Source organism: Strix aluco, chromosome 4 (assembly GCF_031877795.1).
Source record: "Strix aluco isolate bStrAlu1 chromosome 4, bStrAlu1.hap1, whole genome shotgun sequence".
Lineage (NCBI taxonomy): Eukaryota > Metazoa > Chordata > Aves > Strigiformes > Strigidae > Strix > Strix aluco.
In genome coordinates this window covers 65,456,891-65,474,512 of record NC_133934.1, presented here as the reverse complement: position 1 = coordinate 65,474,512, position 17,622 = coordinate 65,456,891, and the positions used below count along the sequence as shown (strand labels likewise).

The window sequence follows — 17,622 nt, the reverse complement described above, 5'->3', positions numbered from 1 at the left end:
ACTACTTTTAGAAGTAGTTGCAGTTTCCACTAATCTCACCTGAAACCAGAGGTGATCATTACATGCCTAGTTTGAGAATCCATGACTGACTTGAGTTACAATATTTGAAACAAATCCAAGGAAGTTACACTGGTACTGACATATCTTAACTTTGAGAACTTCTAACAGCAGGAAAACCAGAACCTTTTCACATTCTTACCTTTGCTAATCAAGAACTGAACAGTGCAAACATGACCTGCCCTTGCAGCTTTCATCAGAGGAGTTCTTCCACCTTCTGATTCATGCTCCTAGAGCAGATAAAGGAAGGCTTAAAATTCAAAATTCAAAAGTAGGCCATGTGAAATGATGCAAAATTCAGCCTCTTGGTTTTTTGAATGGCAAGACACCAGACATGGAACACCTTTTCAGTGTTTCACAAACCATCAACATTAAAATTCATGTAACATTTGAACCAACTGTATCTTGCAGACAGATGAAACTATCTACCTACCTTTGTACAGGTCTGATACTCCTGGACAAGAAGCACTCAAGCACATGGTGGAGATTTTATTTAAATAAAATGTGTTCTGTCATGCTTAATTTTACTTTGATAAGATACTGGTGTACAAGCCTACTGAAATGTAAAAATCAATTTACCTCCATCATCTTAATTCCATTATGGTACACCAAATAGATCACATCAGAACTATCAACAGTTTGCTGCGTAAGGAATAGAACAAATCTGCAGGTACACATACTAACCCATAATCAGCTCAACAATTCAAAGCTGAATACCGTTCAGGACTGCACATGACAGAAGAACAAAATTCCCCTTTTTTTTCCTGTACAAGCAACCTTGAATGGCTTCAAAATGCTTTAGACAATCGCCAAAGTACTGTAACTGACCTATGCACTTTGAGGTCATTAAACAGCCTAAAATCCATTAGAAAAGCATCACCAGTTCTCAATTAAAAGAAAGGGTTAGAAGATAATTAAGACAATTAACAGCAAACACATTATTTTTTCAGCAGTGAACACAGGACCAAAGAGACATTTATAATTTCATTTCCTAAGTTAAATTTTTTAAAGAAGGTAATGACTTACCAGATCCGCGCCTGCCTGAAGTAAGACATCTGCTACATCAGTGTGGCCATTTTCACAGGCGTATGTCAGTGCTGTGTCACCTGTTGCTGTTGTTGCATGCACATTAGCCCCTGCAGCAGTAGTAACAAACATACAAGCTTTATTAAGTTCATTATGGAAAACATGCAAGACTCTTCATAATCTTTACCGGATCAGATAGCATATTTTGAACTTCCCCCTTCCAATCCAAATTCTATGAAACTGACAACTTAATCATACTCAAGAGGAGTAAAAAAACATAAACAAACTAGAAGTTCAGTTCCAAGTGAGTTTACATCAACTTAATCTTCAAAAGCTAAACTAGTAAAGTACTTAAGGTTCCACAAATCTTTGCAGTCAACTTCAAGAAGCTGCTAATGAAAATGTAATGAGTATGGAAAAACTGTTTTTCTCTAAAGGTTACATTAAGCCTCTACAAAACTGTTAACAGAATTACTCCATACCTGCAGCTAATAAATATTTAACCAGCTCCAGATGACCCTCTTGAGCAGCCTCCATCAAAGGTGTGGAACAACCAAGTTCTATGTCAGCTCCTGCTTTAATAAGAAAATCAGCAACCTCCAAAAAACCTCCACAGCAAGCCAGAGTTAATGCAGTTTCCTGTGTCTCCTCTGTTTGAGCATTGATGTTTGCTCCTTAAAACAAAACAAAACACCAAAACCATACATATATCAGAAAACACTATTAATGAAACCCATGTCAGCAAAGCCATTTCCTGATGCACAACACATCTTATTACCCATCTCATTTTTAGGGCTGCAGAAATTTTCTTTTAGAATCACAGTACATCAAAGTGAAAGATTTCAACTTCATGGAACTACTTTGAAAACCCCTCTGAGGACCTCAGTGCACTTCTCTACAGCTTTTCAGCAATAATGCCATCTCAAGATAGGCCAAGTCCATTGTGCAGAGTGCAAGTTACCCACATTAACTGTTCACTATTCAATGTCTGTCTGAAAATGCAAAACTGTTCTGAAGAACAATTCAGAATAACTATTTACAAAGTAAATGAGTAGAGCAAAAGATATTTTGCTAACCCCTCAACTATCCCACGAACTGCTCAAAAAAATAGGGAGGGGTGGGGGAGTTCAGAAGCTGTTGAAGAAAACAAAAATTACAATAACATAGTTTTTTTTCCTCCCCCTAGTCTACACAGATGCCTACTGAATCACAGTCCACAGAAGCCACCACAATAGTTACCTTGACCAAGTAACAGTGCCACCATCTCTTCATGGCCTTCTCTAGCTGCTTCCATTAGTGGTGTGTATCCTTCATCGTTTACCTCTTCCAAGTTAGCTCCACGTTCAATTAACAGAGCTGCCAGTTCAACATGCCCGCCACAGGCTGCCAAAGTCAATGGAGACTCAAAAGAGTCAGCAGGCATGTTCACCTGAGCTCCACTGTCAAGAAGTAATCTTGCCACTTCCACGTGGCCATCCTAGGAATTAAAAAAACCAAGATCAAAAGACTGTCAAAATGGAAAAATCGCTGCTCTTCTCCAAAGCTTTAAGCAGTCACTAACTCAAATTACCTTAGAATATACAGTAAGCAACAAGGGAATAAAGGAGTCCAAACATATAACAAAACTTGCTAAACAGTCTTCCTAAATAATTTTCCTAAGTATTTCCATAAAGGCTAGAGATCTAGTATTAAAGCCACCTCAAGAAATTTCAAGCATGTTTTACTGAGTATGCTCAATTCAAAAATAAAATATTGTGAACCACATATTAAACTTTCCTGCTGATGGTCTAAGTAACAAGCCTGTCAACTTCTTCATATCATATTCAAGTTCCAAGCGTTTGGGATCAGCTTGGGGGGACGGGGACGACGGGACACCAAAACAAAGCAAACTCCAAACAGTTGAGAGGGAGCTTGACACTATTTTAGAATCTTGCCTCCTCCACAAGAACAATACGAAAATCCTCAACATCCAGTGATCCTCTCTGCTAAAAACTGTAGACACAGAACTGTATGTACGAAATTATCTAAGGAACTCAAATGCTATGAAATAAATTACCACTCAAATGTGTTTTTTCTTTCATTCTGCCAACAAATTTACTAACAACACTAGCAGTCTAATAAATAAAGGAGTATTCAGAGAATTTCAGTTAAAAAAAAAATCTTATCTTGGATATAAGAACAGGCTTTGATCTCCTTCCTAAAGACTCTAAAAACCTTTACATTGCAAACAAGTCACGCAATGCCAATGCTCCCACTTTGTCAAATAGGGAATTTTGTTCTCAATTCAACATGCAGTTGTGTTATTTATTAAATAATGTGTATTTTAGTTATAAAAACAACGCATGTCAGGAATGCAGTTTGTCCTCGCATCCATGGAGACTGTTAGTGTCTCAGAGTATTTATGTTACAGATTCCCAGCTTTTAGGGACAGAGGTGGAAGAGAGGACAGGATTTAAGTTTAACAATTTTGCTTCCCTCCTTTTTTAAAAAGCAGCCATGCCTGATGACATTGCTTGCCTCGACTCCTGCAAAACTATTTCACTGCTCAATTTAATAGCAGTCAGGACTGACTTTCTCCCTCCAAAAGAAAAACCAAAACAAGCCCATTTGTCAGGGGTTCATCACACATCACAGGAGCCACCTGAACTACAGTCTCCCCTTGGCAGGACCTTGGCATGCTGTCAAACTCATTTCAGCAAAACGTAGCTCCTAAGTTTGCTTTCTTCCTTTAGAAACAAAGAAAATATTTGAGCATATGATCTTCGTCATGTTTTTAGTATGCCATAAATTCAGAAACTATTTGAAGTGGCTTTTCGGCTGTATGTTTACACTGGCAGCCTGACAGTGACACAGCCAGCTGCCATCCAATTCTGCTTTTGTTCAGACTGAAGCAGAGACTGGCTTGGTCACTGCAGTCCAACAGAAGCACAAACTCTCCAAGCTGGTTTTCGTCATGAGGAAACTGTCATAATTCAACCTTTGAGTAACCATAATGGGAAAAGGTCTGACACACAAAACACAGAAGGGCTACACAGAAAAAACTGCAGCTTACCAGGAACTCAAGCCTATCCTGAGGTTGTCACTGAACAAGATAAGTACACCTTGATCCCAGATTAACTATTAAGTGGCAGCAAATCGCAGCCATTGCCATCCTCACCAAGGTAGAACCACACCCCAAAAAGCTCTTTTCCAGACAAAATATGAGAACACACCTGATATCTTTGGGCTTCATTTTCTTAAGTGTTTTATACCTTCTTCTGATATCCAGGGAGCAAACCACTATTTCCACTCAGAAAAATATCTAGGACATTAACTAGGACATATTCACCTTTTACATGAAATGACAATACTATTTTAGGGAAAAATTCCAAGACTCCATAAAGAATTCTTCCTCAGGGAAACAGAGAGACAGTGCCTCAACATCAGGCTCTGGCAAGACAGCTCACTAATCATCCCTGATTCACGACAAGTATGGCAAACAGCAGTATAAAGGTATGCTTCAAAGCTTCTTATATGGGCCAAGCTGCCTTGAGAATAACTGCTGGTGTTTAAACACACAAGATTTTATCTGTGCTTTAACAAACCTTGCAGTGGGGTGGTGCTGTTCAGCTCTTCTACAACAGCTAGAAAAAGCCTCATAACTGCTATTAGATCACCAAAAGTCATCTGACCAATCTGCATGAGCACACCAGGTGTATTTTAAAGATCAACCACTGTGGGCAACCAGTACTCAGCCGTCACTGTGCAAGATTAGGTTACTTCAGTGAGAGGAAGCACAAACTAGACAAACCTGCTTTTTGCTCCCACAAGGCAAATCCCACAGCCCAGCAGCTCATTTGCATTAAACCAGTGGTAACTGCTGTCTATAAAAAAAAGCTCAGAAGTCTTCCAGAATGCATCGTAGGACAAAGTTTGAACAGTCTCACTGGCTCGTATCTAAGTAATACGCCACATATAAACGATTCTATAACATATATTCAAGTTCAATGCAATTTCTCCAGGAAAAAACATGCTGAGATGAGAAGCCCCTGCACTGCTTTATTTCAGACTGCAAACTTTCTAGATACTGTTATAGAAAGCTGTTCCCTCTTTTAATCAGATCTGAAGGTACTGAGACTCTCAGCTATCTGTCAATTCTGAGCAGCAGTGTGGAAATGCCTACTTAGGAACAGTTTCCTGCAGAACTAAGTTGTGGTTTTTTGCTATTGCTCTGTAAGTCTTAATAAAAAAATGGGTCTCAACATTCCTGCAAGTCCGATGGACTTCTGTTAGTCTGTTGGTGGAAGGAAAAGGGGGGGAAGAGAGTGGCAAGGAGAAGAGGGTTTGCTCCATGAAATCACTGCTTTCTCTGTGAACTTCTGATCCATCAAGAAGCCATCCTGATTGGAAGGATACTGCAACATCCAACAAGGTAGTTTTATCCTCACTTTCCAGGGAACTCACTGCAAGGACAACGCCCATAGTATTTATATGGCTAATCTATTAAGATTTCAGAGTGAGATAAACAATAGCTGAAGTCCTGTTTATCTACATGCCTTTCTTTCTAACGACTTCTTAAAAAGTAGAATGGTTTCTGTTAATGATTCCCCTACCTGAAGCTATTAACTTCCTCGAATAGACATAACTGACTGATTTTAGAACCATTACAGTTATTTCAGGGAAGGGAAGACTAAATAAAGACTTGCGGTACTCCTCTATGGCCAGAGATTCACAGCTTGATACCACACAAGGCTAATGACATGAATAACCCAAACCACGGGAAATCTATTTAGAAAGGAGACTAAAAAGGAAACCTAAGTTTTCAGTTTTACATTTAAGTTCCATATTCAGATGAAGGATTTGGAACGTGTTGGCATAAGGTATAAACAAACTACAGACCTACTTAAGCATGCTGCAGGTATGCATGCAGCAAGCCCTGCACAACAGTCTACTGCAATTTGGGGTCACAAAGAAAGCAGGGGGGCCTGTCTAGCAATGGAACCTATTCTGCTCCATTTTGTTTCGTTTTCATTTCTCCAGCAGGAAAAGTCTCAAAACACTCCCAGTTCTATAAACACAAACTGACCCCTGCTGGATTTTTCACCCTGCTAGCTTACCCCTGCCAACCCTTGGTATGGTGCACAGTTACTAAACTCAAGGCACCATATTCACTTCTCTCAAAGGGGGTACCAAAGTCTAAACAATTCCTGGGAGGAGAAACAAAGAGAATAAACGGGCACATTTACATTTATACTCCCTCATCAAAAGAAATCTCCAAAGAATAAGGCCAAAGCAATTGGATCCTATTACCTCAGATAATATGTAGGAAATAGATTTTAAGTCGGATATGGGCTTTTAAAGAAGATGCAGATACATGACACTTATATAGCTGTTCAAGCCTAACAGTACTTCAGACAGAAAAAACTATCTGAAGACATCAATTTACCAAGATTTTTTCACCGCAAAAGCCTGGAAGAATCTCAAGTCTAGCATCAATTATACCATTCCAGCATTAAAATATACCTGTACATAACCTTTTCAAGGGAAAGGTTCACATATATTTGTGTTCTATGGCAAAAACCTATTATTCAAAAATCAGAGTTGTTCTCACAATCTTACTAAGTTTTGTAAAAAGGTAATCTATTCTACACTGTAATTTTACAATTGTCTCAGATGGGGAAAGCAACAACATGAAAGTACTCTTGTTAGCAGGAAGGTAACAAATTCCCCTTCGATCTCCTAGCTGCTTCCCAAACAGCTTCCGATCCTGTGTTTTCAAGGAGCACATGGCTATGTGAATCATACTAAAGTTGCACATGCATAACTAAACATAACCACCTACACTGAAAGAGAACTTAGCTTACAAACTCCTTAAACATGACATAGGTATGTTAAATGCCTCCAATAGCCAGGTTAGGTCCATACTCACTGCCTATGTTTAGCACATATTAGAACTGTTAAAAGCATTTCAACAACCACTGAGAATCTTCCACTTTAATTTATTTAATTTGGAGATTCCTGGATAAAGGACTTCCCCACCGTAAACTGAAAGCTGCTCACCCAGAAGCCTGCAGAATTACACAAAGCAAAAAAAGGTTCTGTTCAAATACATTACAATTATGTACTTGAATTACTATTATTTACTTTTGGCTATCTCTTGAAGTTATTAGTTTCTCTGAACTGAGGTCACAAAAGTATCTGTTTCAATCCAAGCCTCTATGATTATCAGAGGACAAAAAGCAAAGAGCAAGTCATATATAACACAAGAGAGAGATGTAACCTACAGAAGCTGCTTTGGGACAACAAGAACAGTCTTATGACTTCTGCCACTTCAGGAAAAAATAAAGTGCCGCTGGACATACGGAAGCCTACTTATCCAAAGGATGGGTTAATAGAGCTCTCCTGCTAATATTCACATGACAAGTTTCAGATGATGTCTCTTAAGAATCCAACTACTTGGTAAGCCACAAGAGGAACAAGTTCAATTTTGCTGTTTTAGGAAGTACTGTTTTTCAACCAGGTATTCCCCATTCCCCTGATTTCTTCCACCAAAGGGCCATCAGGCACACAGGAGAACCAAAGTATCACATAGTTAGGTTCTGTACCAAAAAAAGACCCAAAAGAATCACTTTGTTCGTCTTCAGGAAGTGAAGAGAGAGGACATATGCCTCACTGCTCAAGCCATACATCTCTTACCATGCAAGCCTCCATGAGAGCAGTATGCATTTCATCTGTCTTGTGTTCCTGGTCTGCACCAGCTTCCAGCAGAAATCTCACCATTTCCAGATGGCCTGTATGAAGGAAATACTTAACATATTAAAAACTACTTTAAAAAGAGCATTTCACAAGTCACAGAAAGGGTCTAACATACATAATGAAGGTTACAGAAGGCTGTGTTACAACATTAAAAACAATCCCATGAGACACTCTTGAAAGGCCTGTTCGTATCTACACACTCAATGCGCACAGAAGCTTAACAACATAGTTACTACAAATACAACCCAATTCACTTAGTTTCTAAAATCACGTCTGAACTACATGCGTTCCCTGAGGTGACATTAGAGACAAGTAGCACACACTCCAGAAGCTTTACCAGGGTGATTTTATTTTGTGCAAACATATTTGGATTTTTTTTATCTATAGAATTGTTGGGTTTTTTGTTGGGGGTCAGGGTTTCCCCTCTACTTTCTTGACATTAAGGATTTAGGGTTACTATTTTTATAAATGGCATTGTAACCAGTCCCTGAGCTCACACTGACCCCCAGACCATAAAACACACGAAGCAGAGGTTCGCCACACTTCCAAGCATACTCTTAGGAATTCAACCAACGACAGGAATCCTCAAAAGATAAGGACACCTAACAGTTTTTTGAAAGTACTTGCTCTCAACCACTCCATCAATTCATGGCTACAGTTCACCAGGTCCTGTAGGTGTGCCAAGTCTAGTCAACTTCATCATGACCAACACAATATGCAAGCATATAAAATCAAGTAAAAAAAAAAAATCCTATTTTGTATTTCAACATGACCATGGCTAAACCTTAAAACTAGAACTACACCTAGCAACACCATGAATAGCACAGATACTGCCCAATATGAGGCTACATTGATTTCTGACACCCTTGCCCCTTTATTTGGGAAAAGTTAGTGACTTTCTTGGTTGCAAATATCACATGTCATTCTACACAGGAAGCAAGCAACATGAGAAAATTAAGAGTTTATTTTTTATGCTCTAAACATGAGATCTGAAGCAACACAAAAATGCCCAAGAGACAGACAAATCATATATGGGTAAGGTGAAAAACATAGAAGTCTGAATATGTTCACTTGTGTCCCATACATCACAGTGAACAATTAAGCACAGACTTTCAATTTTTCATTGTCTGCTTTCCAATCTCAGTTTAGGTTTCAGAGCCCAAGCATATTTTCTCAGGGAGAATATGTTTCGGGGTCCCATGCCCCTCTTTCAAAAAGCCTTTGCTCTGACAGCCACCACAAAAGGAAATTACCATGGCTTATGAGGGTGTTCAGCAACATTGAACTAAGAATTTATCAAGGCAGATAAAAGAAACATAAATGAAAGTCCAAGACCATCTTCTACTGAGATGCCACAGAAGTACCTCTGCTACCAACATCAATTACTCTGTGATGCGAAGAGCCACTTTAATAGCTTTAATAAAACACATCTTAAGTGACTATAATAGCAACTGCTCAACTGTGTGAACACATTTGTCCTCTTAATTAAACACCATCAACCCTTGCTTGGGTGATGCAAGACAGCTGCCTAATACTCCAGGGGAGGCAAGAAAGGCCTGTTGCCTAAGCATAACACCTAACAGGCAAGGTCCTAGATTTTTCCATGTTTTTCAAGTGCTAACTCCTTTCAAATTAAATAATTTCTCTAAGCAGAAGTATCTTGTTTAATATAGCTACAATACAGAAAGTTTACCACTCACTATGATAAAGCCTATTAATTCCTCGTCTCCTAATTCATTTAATAGCAAATCCTTTAAAGCATCATAATGACTCAGACAAAAGGTTTATACATTGATACTTACACACTCCATACTGATAATCATTTTACATACGGCACATACATGATATGTGCTATCACAGCCAGGTTAAAAGCATCAGAAAGTGTCTATTCATAGCCCTTGAATTAACTTTGTCCTGGACAGCAAGGCTGAATAAATTCATGTTTAAATAGACTTTTCACGCCTATCACACTTTCCCACATCTGTACACCTTTGTTGCAAGTATGGTATTTGGTACTATACCTTTGTAGCAAGCCAGAGTAAGCGCGCTCTCCTTGAATTCATTGGAATGCGTATTTATGCCTGCTCCGTTTTCTAGCAGCACTCTGGCCACTTCCACATGGCCGGCACTTCCTGCTTCCATCAGAGGAGTGTGACCATTCTCATTGTGGTCCTCAATACTAGCACCCGATTCCAGCAGTACTTTCACAACATCTACATAGCCTCCAGCACAGGCATAGGTAAGGGCTGTATTGCCTAAAGCCAGAAGAGAAAAAGGTTTGAAAACAGCACTTGATCACATTTCTACACTGGGAACTTCAACTAATGCTCCATTTCATCCCTTTTATCTGGCTACCTTACAGAACAGGTTTTTTTTCAGCTACAGACCAAGAACTACAGGGAGGGGGAAGAAAATGTAACTGCACAAAGTAGCTCAGTGCTGACAGACTGAAGACCTCCCTGTGCCTGGTGACTGTACTGATGCACTTCTCGTCTGATTTCTATCCTGGCTAATCCCAGCTTCTGTCATAGAACCCCATCCCTTTTCCTCTCAATTAATAGGCACATACTATGCTGTAAAAAGGAAAGCAACATAAATCAAGTCTTAAACACCTCTAAAGGGCTAGTTCAAAAGTGCCCATTGTCTTTACAAGGAGATTTAAACAACCTCCATGGAAAAGCCACAAAAATGTATCTGAACAAAACAGTCAAAGAATCTGCCTTTATGAAAGATACCTTGAAAAAAGTTAAGTATCAAAGCAGTATTACTACTCAGAACTACTTCACTGAAAAAAAAAAAAATTAAGGCATCTTCTAGTATCCCAACTTTCCTTATCATTCAGGGTCAGTACTCCACTTGTGAGTGACTGTTAACTACGCACAATCTCTCACTTCAAGGCTGACAAACTAAGAAAACATCCCAGTTTGGTCACTTCAGCACAAATGTCTACCAAACTGTTACGGGAAGGGGGCCATTTTCTTATGTTTACTATTTTCCCTTGGTTTTCTAGACCTGACACCAAGTAATTTTCCATGTACACACAAACTTCTCAAACTGAGCCTAAAATGCTATGTGACAACAAATCCTACATACACAAATACCTTTCACTTACTAGTTCACTTTATCCACCTTTGTACATCTGCAACCAACTAATATTTTATAGCTAATTCAAAAAAAAGCAGAAGCTAAATAATAAAACCACAAAGAAGCACTCTGTTGCTTGGCTGAGAGCCATTCCTCCCAAGTTTCCACACAATGTTTCCCACACACTACAAATGCCAGCTTTTCAGTTCTTTTCAACAAGCTGTAACACACTTACCTGTTGATGACTGTGCATTCACATCAGCACCATGAGCTAGCAGCAACTTGACAATTTTGACATGTCCGCCATTAGCAGCAGCCATTAAAGGTGTGATGTCTCCTTTAATACCACGGTCCTCTACATTAGCATGCATTGCCAGAAGAACCTGCAAACAAATCAGTGTGTCAAGATAGTTGAAACGCTACACAAAGCCCCCACCTTCACCAACACACAGTTTTGGGTTAGAAACCCTTAGAAAAATTAAGCACAAATAATGCATTAGCAACGTTCAGTTTACATATAAGTAAGTCTTCATTTGCCAGTTAACTGACATTTTACACTACCTTAACACCACCTTCCAGGTGCATAAAACTGGAATACATTAGTTCAACACTTATTTTCATACAGTACACACATACTAAAACCAGCTAGGAAACCAACCTGCGCAAGCTCATAATATCCTGCTGAGCAGGCTAAACAAAGGAGGCTTTCCCCTTCTTCTGTGTGCTCGTTCACACTTCGGCCTTCAATTAGCAACTTCCGCACAGCATTTACATCTCCTTCTGAACAAGCCTCTGCCAAGCTGCGGCTAATAAGATAGAAAGCATTTAAAAGTGAAAATGGACTATGCTTGAAATGCTTTCTCTATGTGCAGAGTAAAAATCCAACATGCCATGAGGATACAGTCAACAAAAAAGGAAACACAATCTAAAGAAGTGCCAACTGCTAATTAAAGAGGTGCCATTTTTACACTTGACATTTTCCACATAACTTGTCCGAAAATTGAGTGATGTTCATATTCAACCACTCCTGTCCTAATTTTTAACAGTAGTTTAAAAGGGAAACATCTGCAGGATGACCATTTAGGATACCAAATTCTGCACTGTGTACTACTGAAGCAGAAAACATGTTGAGAAAAGACATGACCACGGACCTGATTTACTGTCTGAGCACTATACCTGCAGCACAATGTTATGCCCTACAGAAGTACAAAATGTCTTTTGGTAATCATTTAAGAATCTAAGAAATAAGTAGTAACTTTTCCTTTTGAAAGGCTAATCATATCGCACTGCAAGCAAGTCACTGGTGGTTTATATTACTAATTACAACATAATATACAGTCTCAGCTTCTTCCTGCTTTGTAGTTTCAGTTTGAAAACACAGATTTTTGTCCCACTCATTTTCTGAGGTAAGGTTCAAAGACAAGGAGAACTGATTAAACCACACTAAGTACAAGATCATGAGTATTCCTTTCCAAATCAGCAACCACTACTCAGAGCTGTATTCATATTCTCTTTTACCTCTGGGTCCAGAAGACACAGAAATATCTTGTCCATCGTAACAAAACTTTAACTTTTGTTCAGCACTGTAACTGTTAATTAAACTAAAACAAATCACCTGCATCACTCTTCTCCTACAACAAAATTAACCACTTCCCTTCTATCCCATGCTGAAAATCCCAGAAGTTTGTAATGCAATCTGTTGTTTCAGTTGTGGCCCTAACTCAAGCAAGTTGAGAAGTGTAAAATTCTCCTTGTTTGGTAAGCCCTAAGAGTACTTGTGGTTCTCATGTCACTCCATAAGTTCTTCACTTCTATCACTCCAATTCTGTTTCAGTCAAAAAAGGGTCTACTAGAAGCCTATTTTCAACCCTGCCAACTCTGTCTTCTGTCTACATTGCCTTCAGCGCAGAAGTTATTTTTTTGTGAGAATAAAAATTCAAGTCTGACATATTTCTTTATTCTGCTCCAAATAATTGGACTGATAATAATAAATCCAAGACAACTGGCCTCACCCCACCTACTACCCTTTCATCTCTTTTTCATTTAGGAAGTCCCATCAACATAGAATTAACTGAAAAGGGAATGGAAAAATAAGGTAGTTGACAGAAAACTCTTGCAAACCGTATAACTAACTCAACACAAATATGAGGAATTCTTAAAATACTCAAGATGTAAAAGTGGTTATTTGTGTAGCAAGGACTTATACTTGTATATTGTACCCAGGACTCCTATTTAATTTGTGCCACCAGACACAATCTTAATATACGGAAAATTATTTCTCCAATGTGTCTGTTCATTGCATTTCCCACATTTATTTTCAATTCCCACATCCTCTGTCCTGGTAACAACTTTGGCAACAGCCACTGTTCAGAAGAAAAGAGATTGCTGGGGGCAGGCAGGGACACACACAGACATAACACCAAACTGTTCTGTTCTTCTTGCTATGCCCTGATCAACACACCAAGAAATGTTTCTTTGGAGTTACACAGTATACAAGGAACAAACTGCCAACTAGCACAGCAGCACTTGGTTGTTCCTGCTAACACTCTGTTTCTGTTGTATTGAAGCTTAATGACAGCCTAGAAGGCAACCTTCTTTTTCTTTCCCTCAAACATCCCAGTAAGACAAAAACCACAAATAAAGCCCAAAAGTCCAGCTAAAAAGTAGCAACTTTCTGAGCAAGGCTCTGTCCAAGGTCCTACCCAACACAAGAAGGCTGCTGACCACCACGAAGCTCCAGTCCCTCAAAAGTGTTTTCCTTCCTCAATTAAAAAGGTGCTTTGAAATTGTCTAAAACAACAGATCGGGTTTGGGTGTTTCTTGGCCCAAAGTTAGTTTCATGCTATCACTAAATGACCCATTTTGGCATTTGCTGTTTTTTGGTACAGTTCTAAGGCCCATAGTATTTAAGAGCTTAGAAATCTCGTTTCTACACTTGGTCAAGTTCAATTGCTCGACGCATGATTTCTGAATTCTAAGCAGTTTTAATTGCTTCACTCTCCATTGCAAGACCTCACAGTCCAGGAATATTTAACAGGAGTATCACAGGTGATAACCTGGCACTAATTCCACCTGCATAAGAATTTCACCATCCCGTAATAAGAAATGATACAAGAGAAACTGCTTCTAGAAGTAGCAAACCACTCAAGAAATACAGTATAAAAATTGGCTTACTTGTCCGTCTGCCCTGCATTTGCTGTGCTTTCTGCTCTCATCCGTGTAAGTGCAGCGGCAGCTTCATCCAACGCGCAACTGACCGAAGAAGTCAGTCTGCGAAGCACCTCAGGATCTGCAAATGCTTTACCATCAGCTGTAGACAGCTTACCTATTCCTTTCATTCCAATTTACAACAAATTGGTACGCATGCCAGAAAAGGAGAAAACAGAGAAGTTGAAATTGAGCCTATGAGATCTGTTGGCAGAAACATTCCAAGCATAATGAACTACAGCTTCCAAAATGAAGGAATTAACTGTTTACAATACTAAGTTAAAAGCTGCACACAGATGTGATGCGCATGAATGAAAGCCTCCAATCCACAAAAAGCATTATTTCACAACAATTGACAACTACTTAGTATAAGCAACTACTAAAGCTTTTCATACAGTAACTGCAATGTAGTTTTTGATATAAGGCTGCAAGCCAAGGTCAGGTGTCAATTGTTCCTCAGGATTTTAGAAATCCAACATTGAAGAAATCTGATTAGAAGCACAGCCTTCACGTGAAACTCTGATTTTCCAAAATTTGAAATGCTTTAATGAACTTTACAATTACTTGCACAACCTTGCCAAGTTCCCACTGCCTTACACTCTGCATTTTTATCATGCTCACATGGATTAGACTTATGCAAGCAGTTGCAGTATGGTCTCATGTGTAAGGACTTCAGGGTTAAACCTGTATGGGACATGAGTACTTACCTGCAGCTTCAAGTAAAGCTTCTAATCTTGCCTGGGTTTCTGGATCTACTGTTCTCAGGTCAGCACCATCGGCAGTACTTGACAAAAGCAATTTGGAAGCTGTTTCCAACATAGGGTTTTCAAGATCATCCTGATCCAAGATAAACGATTCCACCTGAAAAATAACACATCTGGTTTAAGAATGATATAACTGACCAAAATATACTTAAAACACAAAATCCACAGTTGTAGTTATCACTTAAGCATCTGCTTTGAAGTAATTTGTTAGCCAAACTATCCTCGGTTGACTCAAAAGGATATTATTTCATCAACGGAAGCAATGAGATTTTCCAAAATGACTTATGAAGAACGTGCCTTTTATCACCTTATCCATTTGCTCTGTGACTAGAAACCACATGATACACTAGAAAAGTTTAAGATTGACTTCACTTCTCCACACTGCAGTCTAAAGTTTTCAAGATCAACTTCACACAGGGAGGTAAAAGTGAAAGAATACATATCACTCCAGAAGGCATAAAGGTAGGAGCTGTCATGAGTTTCTATGCAAGCTGTTGGTTTGAGTTTGGTTTTTTTCCACGTCAAAGCATGCAAGACACATCTAACAAACACAGATATACTCTATTTCACACAACCCAACCATCTTTCAAAGAAGTAGTCTGCCCTCAAATGGTATTAAACTCTACTAGGACACAAAGCCAGAAAACCTAACAGTCATCACTATTTTAGCGTCAACTGTTTTCTTCTGACATGCAGAAAAATTCTCTCAACTATCTCACTTTTCTCAAGTCTGGTATCTCCTAATCCAACATTTAAAAAAACCAAAAGGACCAGCAACATGTTCCAGATATAATTAACTCAGATGCAACATACAAGGGTTTCAGAGAATCTTTCTCAACAAAACATTTATTTAAAACATTACCTACAGGATATGCAACCCATTATACCTGCCTTTTTCAGAAAACAGATGCTGAGCGGTCTAAGTCCTTCTAAAGATCCTATTTTCCTGTACTCTCCATTTGTTTTGGTTGTGAAACAGAAATTACGGAAGAGATCAGTGTATTAGAGAGAAAAACCCCTAGTATCTGTTTGTGCTTTACTGCCTGTTAAAGGAGGACTAGGTCAAGTAGTTTGGAGAAGACACTCTAAGAGTTCCATGAACACATCTCTATGCCTATGAACTAGCCATTGAACCATTTATTAGATTATAAAGACCAAGTTTAAACACCCCCCTACAAGGCTCAACAGCCTCAAAAATCCGTACCTTCAAAAATCCAAGAAATCAAAGAGAAATAATTCCAAACCAAAACCAATCCAAATGCAAGTCTGCCAGACAAACAAACCACATGTATCAGCCACCTCTACAACATGATTAAAAACTTCCATCATCTTTGGATAAAAGCAGCTACTGTCTACAGTACAGCAGTAATCTCTTTCCACATGTAATATCAGTTCATAAAGACAGAAATACGATTTATTTTATTCATAAGATGCATGTGTGTCTCCAAAGCTTAAAAGCAGTCTCATGAGCATCACAAGTTCAGAATCCTGCAGATAAATGTCTTAAGAATCCAAGTGATCAGATAAACCAGAAGAGTGACCAATTCATCTCAGGACTCCTGAAAGGTCTCCCTCCATCCTCCCATATATTCTACTGTCACAAGCTAAGAGCTGACACAACAACTTTTCCTTCCTCAGTCTGTCTGCAGCTCAAAACTTACGAGTATATTGTACTAACACACAGCTTGAACCCAAGCACCTTGTTTGTTTAGGAAGGTAGGCTAAGAACTACTTTTGAAATGACTTCAATTTATCACTTCAATGACACCACTGAAATCTCCCATCATACAGCTTTTGGCAATATCCAAGTACACATCTCAAGGGCATCTCTCAAGCCTCCTTCCGCTCCTCTGAACTCTCTTTGCCATACCTCAAACCTCAGAACACAGCAACCTGAAGGGAATGACTTCCAACTTCTGATGAAATTGGCTCTTATGTCAACAACTGCTGACAAGGGGCCAGTCCTGCAGTATTGCATGGTGCTCCTCAGCACTACTTTTTCACAAGTGATACTCACACAGGCTGCAGCTTTCCAGCTTGGCAAACTGGTGAAGGCAACTCCTAGTTTCCTCCCCAGTCCTAAAGAACAGTTCACTCCTGCATTGCCAGGGTCTTCACTGGTTACTGTCAGCTCTGCTTCGTGCATCTACAAGGCCATTTTTAGGCCAGTTTTGGTTCATCTGAGGACTTGCCATTTGTCTTCTTCCAGAGGACTAAGCCTGCTGCAGCATGCAGTAAGAGAAAGGAACCACTCCACTGTTCAGGAGCCAAAGCGACAGATTTCACCACTGGAAAGGCAAACTACTGAGCAGTCAGAAGGATTCTTGGCTCACTCAACTCATGCAAAATCCCTACTACTAAGACTAACTAAAAAAAAAATCTCATCTGAGTGAGATATTTAACAGCTGGTCACAGTTCTTCCTAACACTATGAAATATTTGCTAAGAAAAAAGTCAAAATAGGAAAATGTCTCTCCCCCACTCACATCCTCTCCCCTCAAATTACGTCTTTTATGCAGTTTAAGTTTCAAATGGGAAATTTTTCCTATTTTCCTTCCAGCTAAGAATATGAGTGTGGCATGATTAAAAAAACAACTATAACAGGAGAACGGGGAGAAAAAGCAATCCACCTACAAACAATACTGTGCCAAGACAACCACAAGTTATCAGGAGAAAACTTCTCCTGCAATAAAGTTTTGAAAATGTTTATATTATGTGCTGTCATTTAAACCATTTCAAAGCGACATCAA

The 17,622-nt window shown here is 39.1% G+C and overlaps 1 protein-coding gene across 9 annotated transcripts in view; it reads right to left on the bottom strand.

Moving 5' to 3' along the window:
* ANKRD17 (ankyrin repeat domain 17) overlaps nucleotides 1-17,622 on the bottom strand; it is a 96,749-nt gene that overhangs the window by 36,489 nt on the left and 42,638 nt on the right. For 8 of the 9 annotated variants that reach the window (XM_074823374.1, XM_074823375.1, XM_074823366.1 and 5 more), the window contains 10 exons: nucleotides 14,817-14,970; nucleotides 14,077-14,233; nucleotides 11,561-11,708; nucleotides 11,138-11,285; nucleotides 9,840-10,073; nucleotides 7,759-7,853; nucleotides 2,323-2,560; nucleotides 1,566-1,757; nucleotides 1,084-1,193; nucleotides 200-287 (listed from right to left, as the gene is read on the bottom strand). In XM_074823374.1, coding sequence (XP_074679475.1) covers nucleotides 200-287; nucleotides 1,084-1,193; nucleotides 1,566-1,757; nucleotides 2,323-2,560; nucleotides 7,759-7,853; nucleotides 9,840-10,073; nucleotides 11,138-11,285; nucleotides 11,561-11,708; nucleotides 14,077-14,233; nucleotides 14,817-14,970 — 1,564 coding nt within the window. The remainder of the gene's footprint in view (nucleotides 1-199; nucleotides 288-1,083; nucleotides 1,194-1,565; nucleotides 1,758-2,322; nucleotides 2,561-7,758; nucleotides 7,854-9,839; nucleotides 10,074-11,137; nucleotides 11,286-11,560; nucleotides 11,709-14,076; nucleotides 14,234-14,816; nucleotides 14,971-17,622) is intronic. The other variant, XM_074823368.1, reaches the window with a different exon arrangement.